The following is an 8,824-nucleotide window of genomic DNA, read 5'->3' as shown; positions in this document are numbered from 1 at the left end:
AGTAGATCAGGATTTTCAGTTCACTAACCAGGGCTTCCAGGGCTGCGACGTTGGTTGCCGATTTGATCATTTTGACGGCCACCGTTTTGACGGTTTCCTCAGAGTCCTTGATCCCGACCGCTTCGGACTTAACGACTCGGCCAAAACATCCTGCGCCCAGCTGCACGCCTGTACATTATATTTATCATCACATTTTGCATTGAAACTATTTATTATATTTACTGATTCAATAAGATATTGCAACAAACTTCAAACCTAGTTTAAGACGATTTCTTGGAAATTCCCATCGTCTGTCGTAGGGTAGATATTCAATTTGGTACTCTATCGGTAATTGATCATCAATGCAGTCAGGGTTTCCCATCAGTAATTTGTTTGCGCCTGTATAAACTTTTCGCTTCTATATTCCGGGGAGAGAAAATTTCCCGTTCAATCGAAAAGGGATGGATTTATTTTTTTCTTTTGCGAAAATTTTTACTTGCCTGGTCGAGGTATAATTTAATTCCGATGCCAATTCCAATAATAATTAAAATAGAAAAAACCACAATTATGATGACTGGAACAGCCATGGGGTCATTAATTTCTGAAGTTAAAAGAAAAAAAAACACGGACAATGTTATGAATTTGCACCATACATCGAATATAAGCAGATACCTCTAATTCGGAAAGAAAAAGTTTCAGATATTATTTCTCCGCTTTTATTGGCTTCGCAACGGAAAGTTGTGGGGGTAGCTTGTGTAATGTTGAACACGTCTAGTCGGATTTGTTCAAAAGAAAGTACATTGTTCTTCGTTACTTTAATACCTGTCAGTTATAAAGAAATTATTATCGATAGGCTATTGCGATAATTAAAATGCACAATAGGGATTTCGAACCTTGGGGTGGATTCGTCTCATCTATCATTTGCATTTCTCCAGTATCTTTAATTTGATAAAACCAAATTGGTTGAGTAGACACAATCTCTTCTCTAAGACCAGATGGGACATTAACGGTGCGACAGATAACAGAAAAATTGCCGCCTTCCGGAGGATCGCTAGGATCGCCAACCCTTTCCAGTTCCATTCCTGCACATTTTTAAAGAAGTATTAATTCAATTTCTGTGTAATTTAGTTACTAGAAAACTAACAAGAACCTGAGACGACGATAGCGAATTCTTCCTTATCATCTCTGACGTTATTAATTGAACCAACGCATTGATATGTTCCACTGTCGCTGAGCTTTGCATTCTTTAGTATCGGTCCTATTTTGGGATCGAACGACCAATTCGAATTCGGATCAGACAAAGGAACCTATTAATAAATCAACCAAGAAATATTTCATTTCCACTAGCACAATATAATGCTTAATTTAACGTTACTTCAGTGAACTTCTTTTTTATGAATTTCGTGTCGGGTAACCATGATGTTTCTTCTGCGAGATCCCCATAGCCAGCAACACCTGGTCCATTCCAAAGAGAGGCGTAAATGAGGGAAAGTTTGACGTCAGGACTGGTGGGTTTACAAGGAATGGGAAGAAATCCTCCTTTTCGAACAAAGAACTCGTATCGAATTAAGTTTGATAATGTTTGGGCATCGAGGAAAACGAGCTCCTTTTCACCTATACATTTTTAAGTATTAAAAAAATGCTGTTTAATAATAACTAGCCCCTAATTCTCTTTCAGAATGATATTTTAATAGCAACTTTTGACATAGACGTATTGTTTGGTATTCAAGTCTGCACCGCTGTCCAAAACACGAAAAGTGCAACCAAAATATCCGGTGTCTCTGGGTCTTGCGTTTGACAAAGTCATGGTGGAATAAAATTCCGTGAAACCATAGGAATCCTTAGAAACATTTTGGTCAAATGTTTTGCGCAGACGGTTGTTGACGTCACTTAACTGTGTTGACATGATTCCATAGGTAATTATTCAAAACAATCTCTCTATGCATATAATCAACTTACTTCCGGATACTTAATAATGTCATCCGGTAACTGCCACGAAATTTTATTTTCATCATCGTAAGAGGAAGCCTTACATGTCAATCTAAGTTCTGACCCTGCTTCGATCACCTGTTCAGTCACATTCGGAATCATTTCTATACCGCCAGGAAACGTTTGGGCATGATTTTCCCTAATCATTATTAGAAGGAGGAAAGTAAACAGCACTGACTGTAGGAGGACATCAAGCATCATCTCCTAAATTTTAAAAGATGGAATTCACTTATTCACAGAAACTATTCTTATCTGTTGATAGCCAACTATTTTGGCGCCATCACACACACAGCGCTCCGAGTTAAAAAATAATGTTTTCTCGTGCGTTGCAAATGAGTTCGGAAGCTATCAAGCTTTGGACACAACTAAAATGTCTCAAATATTTGGAATTATTATGTCGCTTTCATGCTTAGAACGACTATTCTTATACGGCGATGGTATAGTGGATGCGACGTAGTTATTTTACCTGCGGCTAACTATCTCCATCTTCAAATATGCCCAAGTAAAAAAGTGAATCCTGCTGACGCGTGTTACGTTAGCGTTTTTTTTTTTTTTTTTACTTGTGTCCTTTATTTAACACTTTCAACAATATATTCTTCTGTCTTGAATTACTAGTAGAACCTACATGAATTTTGAAGTGGTCAGATGGTGAGATGTCTTTCATTCGAAACGCAAACATTAATCGCCGAAATTTATGCACGATCACTCGAGTAAACATTACTCGAGGAGTTCCGACTAAATTTAGACAATTAAAAAAAGTGGTTTCATGGTCAAATTCCCCACAAATTGTCATACAAAAGATGTACATGTTTTTTTACTCAGAGAAATTGAAGTAAACGACACAATTAATTTACAGGTTGATGGTATTTTTTTTTTTTAAATGAGGTGTTTATTCGCCGAAGGCGAATGTTACCAATTTATTGTCATAGTCATGGTAAAATACAAGAGTCACATTATTATGAAGTAGAGATAAAATAAGGATAAGAGAGGAGGATGGGAGAAGAGAGAGGGAACCGAGAGGAAAGATTAGGCAGAAGATCGAAAGTAGAACTGGAATTCTGGAAAGTGAAGCGGAGCGGCACGCGATTGAAAAACTGAGTAAAAAAGAATAAGAAGACTAAAAAGAATAAAAAGACGCCACTGCCGACCCCCCAGATAGTCCGGTGCGACGAGATGCTGATTTGGATGTCACCAGCACCGCGAAGCAACGGACGACTCTTACGGCCACGGTCCGGTTAAGGCGCCCGCTAGAGCCTGAGGATGAGAGCAGGGTTAAAAGCGCCAGAAATTAGGGCACGAGGGACTCATGCGAAACAGAAGAGCGGCCAAAATGCAACTAAGAGCACGAGTAAAGAGAATAGGAGGACTAAAAAGAATAAAAAGACGCCGCTGCCGACCCCCCAGATAGTCCGGAGCGACGAGATGCTGATTTGGATGTCACCAGCACCGCGAAGCAACGGACGACTCTTACGGCCACGGTCCGGTTAAGGCGCCCGCTAGAGCCTGAGGATGAGAGCAGGGTTAAAAGCGCCAGAAATTAGGGCACGAGGGACTCATGCGAAACAAAAGAGCGGCCAAAATGCAACTAAGAGCACGAGTAAAGAGAATAGGAAGACTAAAAAGAATAAAAAGACGCCGCTGCCGACCCCCCAGATAGTCCGGAGCGACGAGATGCTGATTTGGATGTCACCAGCACCGCGAAGCAACGGACGACTCTTACGGCCACGGTCCGGTTAAGGCGCCCGCTAGAGCCTGAGGATGAGAGCAGGGTTAAAAGCGCCAGAAATTAGGGCACGAGGGACTCATGCGAAACAGAAGAGCGGCCAAAATGCAACTAAGAGCACGAGTAAAGAGAATAGGAGGACTAAAAAGAATAAAAAGACGCCGCTGCCGACCCCCCAGATAGTCCGGAGCGACGAGATGCTGATTTGGATGTCACCAGCACCGCGAAGCAACGGACGACTCTTACGGCCACGGTCCGGTTAAGGCGCCCGCTAGAGCCTGTGGATGAAAGCAGGGTTAAAGCGCCAGAAATTAGGGCACGATGGACCCATGCAAAAATGTACAGAGTACCAAGACGCAACTAAGAGAAGAAGTAAAGTATAAAGAACTGGGAAAAGGTGGTGGTGGTTAAAGTCTTTTGATAGAACATAGGAATTTAACAAGCGCAGACCAAAGAGTTTTGGATTGGGAGAAAGCGTCTAATGGGACTGGCCACGACAGCTTTAACTCAACCGCAGAATTAATAAGGCTGACTCTGTGTACGGCGTGGCTGGTACAAACAAACAAAATATGAGCCACATCTTCCACTTCCCCTGAAAGGCAGGGACAGAGCGGTGACGGAGACTTTTTGATTTTAAAGAGAAAGTTGTTTAAGCCGCAGTGGCCCGAGAGAAAGCTGCAGAGAAAGAAGGGTAATTTAGATGAGGACAAAATCGAGGCGGATTCCACTGAGGGAAAGAACAAGCGGGTCTGGGCACCAGTATTTGCGTTTTGCCAGGCTTCATTCCAAAGGGAAAGCATTTCTGACCGCAACAGTCTTTTCCTGTGCAGACCAAGGGGTATGCCTGCTGGAGCTTCAGACGCCAGCATTTTGGCAGAGATACCGCCAGCAACTTGTAACGACGAGGGTGGCAGAAGCGCAGCTAGGGTAGAGATGGATCTCTTTAGCACCGTTTCGATTATTTTGAGGTGCAGAGGTAGGGTGTTGGCGAGAATGAGGGCCGCCACCCATTCGGCCGTTCCGTCTTCATCGTTGCTGGGTAGGCTGTGTGTCATTTACTGCAGGAACATGAAACTTTTCACGTTGGATCGTGTAATCTATTTTTGTGTAGGGTAATACTCGGCCTGCGGTCGAGAGAGACTTTAGCGGCGGCCGTTGTGGCGGCAGCGGTGGCCAGCACCGCCCGGCAAGGGCTGACAGTATCGCTGACGGCCTTGCTGGCTGGAATCAGCGACATAGCCATCAATGGCTAGTCGGTTGTCTCGGGGTGGCTATAGCATCCGGAGAGAGCTGGGGATAGAGTAGGGTGGTGTCATATCGCACTCCCGAAATTGTATGGATATTCAAGTTCATTTTCATTTTTCAAGTTCATTTTCATTTTTCAAATTCGTTTTCATTTTTCGAAATCATTTTAGTTTTTCAAATTTATTTTAGTTTTTCGAAATCATTTTCATTTTTCAAAATCATTTTCAATTTATGAAATCAATTTCAAAACATTTTCAATTTTTGAATTTATTTTCAACTTGGTTTCAATATTCGAATCGATTATCAATTTGTTTTCAGATCAAATATGGTAATCGATTTTTGAACATTTTTTTTGGAAAAAGTGTTCAATCCGCACCCCATACAACTCACGCAGATTAAAAAAAAATACGATCGTGAAAAGTTTTGTCAACAAATTTCAGATATAAAATGTATGCGCATAGCAAGGTTATGGGAAATGAATGGAAGCGCCAATCCTGTTTTTAATATAGCCTATGAAACAACGGACATGCCTTATTTTACGATTCTTGGAAAAGTAGTGCAACGTCCACAACATCTGGTCTATCGACTGCGACACTTGTCGAGGATTAAAAATTATTCCTACATCATCCTGGTCTTTCCATCCAGAGTTTTTTACTCCAACATTTCTCATGCAGGAGGGCATGATGTGAATTAAGTACTAGATAGAAGTAGGCAATTCAAACTGGCAGTATTAATCTCAAATCCGGAAATGCGATAAATTATCAACTTATATACATACAGCATAACACCACTATAACGTCAAAAGGAATTCCATTGTGAGTTGCAAACTAAAAACACGTTCGAACACTGACTATCACGCTTTGAAAAGTTGTCTGCCGATTGTCGCAGTCTCACTAGTCTCTACTAAATTTAAGTGTAACACCCACCCCCAAAAAAACCTATACGTAATGGAGTTGTAGTGAAAGTGGCACAATAGTTTTTCATCTGTGGCCTCAGATCTTACCGACATTCCAGCAAAAATTCAAGGATACGCAGGAGGGCAAGGGGGACGATCCCGGCCTTATATGTGTAATGTGACACTAATCACTTATAATTTGATATCTAGAAATGAAAAAAATCATTGTGAATTATTGGTTTTGTCCAGTTTGATAAAACTAATCACTGACCTGCAACAATAATGTCAACGAAAAGATTATTCTCCTTTCCAAACCTAGTGCCCTTGCAAAGGTAATTTCGACCTGCAGCGGCCCTGCTGGCATTCTTTTTTGTTTGGAAGCCCTGAAACTTGTTGGACAACCAATCACCACTTCTACCCCTGTCATCGTCCAACAGGTACAGTGTCTAAATATGAAGTGGTATTAGGAATGGTACACAATTAACATAATTCTCATTAAAACAGTCTAAATTCTTACAATGTTTTCTTTCCCACGACCAGTATGAGTATAGGGCGACCGAGGGCGACACGGAAGGACTGCCCTTTGTGTCTCATTGAATATGAAGGATTTATCGATCGGCAAAAGCAAATTCTCTGCATCTTCAAAAAGTCAGTTTTCAGGATTCCAAAAAAAATTTACTTTCTTGATTTTACTTTGAGTTGAATAACACCGACTTTTAGAAAGAAAAGTCGAATGGCAGTCGAATAGCAGACAAGTTTAAAGAAAAAAATAACAATTGCAGACCCATCTACTGATGAATATTAGAAACCTTAATTGAAGAAGCTGATTCATGTTAATTTTTAAAAATTATACTTACAGTACCAGAGACGAAAATATATTGATAAGCGAACAAATGATGGGCATCGCTAATAATGTCGTTTTCTCAATTTGAATTATGCAGTTTGAACTGCAGCGGTGGCGTTTCGAAACTGATCCCCGTTAATTGGACCTAGTATCGCAGTATCGCTGTGTAAAAAATACAGCTAATTATATCTTCGAAAATGTGGTCAATTTTGAAGAGATTTCTTTGTTGGATCTACTACATACAACAATTTGCGTGAATTTTTTGTTAATGTTTAGTATCATTTAACATTTACTGAATTGGAATTTTTCAGTTTGAATTAGTGTATCCCTATCGTCGAGACGGACAGAACCACGGACCCGACTCTCTTTTTATCTCTCGGCTCGGATCGAGTTTCATTCTTTAAAGAAGGGGAATCCGATTTCGTTGTTTGCTCTCTGAAGTCTGAACGGGGACCTCTTATCTTATCTTTCGAGACACAGGCGAGCTTGGGCTCCAGAAAACGCTCAGCGCTGGCTCATTTGGCCACTACTAGCCACGGGGAGCGGACGTGTCGCCCCAATTTTCCATTTGAAACTTTTGCCTGATTTTGATGTGAATCCGTTTTTCACATCAAAATCAGGCAAAAGTGAAAAATTAAAAATTGGGATGACAAAGTTAATATGGGATGTCACCTTTTTTTTTGAGGGAGGCGTTGGTTGGCTAAATCTTTGTCATTGGCAACCATCAGAGATGATTTTCACTATACTTTTATCTCGAAGAGTGGGTGACGAGGTTGGGTGGGTGGGTTCGTTGTCACCATGCGGGGGAAATAACTTGTGTTGGCGTTGCGCAGTCGCGCGGCCATCAAATAAGAGCGCAGCGGCCGGCAGTGGCTCTGACTAAGTGACTAGTGGTAATTTAGTAGATGCTGCACCCAGCCAGCACACAAATCCGAGTTTATATATATACATACATGTATATAGAAAAGAGAGAGATTTAAATACCTGATTGTTGATTCGATAATGATCGCTGTCGGGAGTTGGTGTTCGACAATATACCTGTTTTATTCAATCCGGTAAAGGATTGGAAATTTGAAATTGCATCGGTTAAAGATTTAGCATGAGCAATTGCTGAATGGGGAGAGTTCTTTCATTTCTTTAGAAAATGAATCCAAATTCGAAGCCGATCTTTTCGGTCAGAAACAAAATTCACGTCTTTGATCACGAATCGGTCAGTGGTTGCTGGTGTTCGCGAGCTGCTGCAGCGTATTATGTGTCAGAGGATGAGGATGGTTGGGTTTTTCTGACAAGATCGCCACTATCAAGAATTGAAAAAGGGAGCCTATTATTGATACAAAGGGTTAGACGGAAGCAAGAAAAATAAAGATTAACAGAAATAAAGAATATTTTAACAAGACTGTTTTAAAAAAACCTTGTCGATTATTGGACAAATAATCCCCGAAAAAAGGGAATCCAAATATTCAATGATGACTTGATGACATGATTTGTTGTGAAATATAATGTAATGAATTTATTTCATAAAAAAAAAAAATAATTACACAATGTTGATGTCAACGTCAACCGATGGATTGTTGACATTGACGAAGATCAAATCGGTCACGTTCGACCATTAAATGCTTTTGAGATCTGACGATCCACGTCAGATTCGGAATGAAATGTGGTTGACTGAGGCAAAAAGGGTGGGGGGATGTTATGACTATGCACTTGTCGGGGAAAAAAAAACTTGGCCAATGGGCAATGGCGCTCGCCAAGCACGTCAACTATTATCAGTAAATGTCTATCGGTTTGGCTGTAGTGGCGGTCACTGTAGTCAGTCATGGGTACGTTACCTAAATTAAACCAAAAATGTTATGTCAGTTGTCACGTAAAAGGGACGCCACAGTTTCCTCTTTCAATAGGTAACCCCCCCCCCCCCCAATCTATGGAATCTATGGCCGTAGTGGTGGTCACTGTAGTCAGCCATGGGTAATACCTTACCAAAATTTTCGATCATCTCCACCCAGAGTTGATCGGCTGTTTCAACTTTTGCATCGATGTAACAGTAAATGTCTATCGGTTTGGAATTGGTGTCGCCGCGATCGATTGCTGATCGAACCGGATCAAACGGCATGTGTCTGAAATTGATGAGGAATAGCCGCAACAAAAACAC

General features: G+C 41.0%; 1 protein-coding gene and 1 long non-coding RNA gene across 2 annotated transcripts; both read right to left on the bottom strand.

The window, feature by feature from the left end:
- Nucleotides 1-446: 446 nt before the first annotated feature.
- Nucleotides 447-1,587, bottom strand: LOC124316719. The gene is made up of 5 exons (XM_046782665.1): nt 1,355-1,587; nt 1,130-1,286; nt 873-1,061; nt 652-801; nt 447-580 (listed from the first exon to the last, which is right to left on the bottom strand). Exons 3-5 carry the CDS (start codon nt 1,057-1,059, stop codon nt 447-449), a joined length of 471 nt encoding a protein of 156 aa, XP_046638621.1. The 5' UTR covers nt 1,060-1,061; nt 1,130-1,286; nt 1,355-1,587.
- A 3,735-nt stretch (nt 1,588-5,322) lies between these two features.
- Nucleotides 5,323-6,518, bottom strand: LOC124316674. Its single transcript, XR_006911940.1, has 3 exons — nt 6,349-6,518; nt 6,103-6,277; nt 5,323-6,037 (listed from the first exon to the last, which is right to left on the bottom strand). It is a non-coding gene; the product is annotated as an uncharacterized LOC124316674 (long non-coding RNA).
- Between the last annotated feature and the right edge of the window lie 2,306 nt (nt 6,519-8,824).

Source organism: Daphnia pulicaria, chromosome 12 (genome assembly GCF_021234035.1).
Source record: "Daphnia pulicaria isolate SC F1-1A chromosome 12, SC_F0-13Bv2, whole genome shotgun sequence".
NCBI lineage: Eukaryota > Metazoa > Arthropoda > Branchiopoda > Diplostraca > Daphniidae > Daphnia > Daphnia pulicaria.
The sequence above is the reverse complement of the archived record's forward strand: the minus strand, read 5'-3'. Positions and strand labels throughout refer to the sequence as shown.

Excerpts from the sequence above, each read along its gene's own strand:
- LOC124316719 (XM_046782665.1), bottom strand. The coding sequence starts at position 1,059 with ATGGAACTGGAAAGGGTTGGCGATCCTAGCGATCCTCCGGAAGGCGGC. Across the intron at positions 802-872 it reads TGAGACGAATCCACCCCAAG|GTATTAAAGTAACGAAGAAC; the intron begins GTTCGAAATCCC and ends TATAACTGACAG. Across the intron at positions 581-651 it reads TTTTTCTTTCCGAATTAGAG|AAATTAATGACCCCATGGCT; the intron begins GTATCTGCTTAT and ends TTTTAACTTCAG.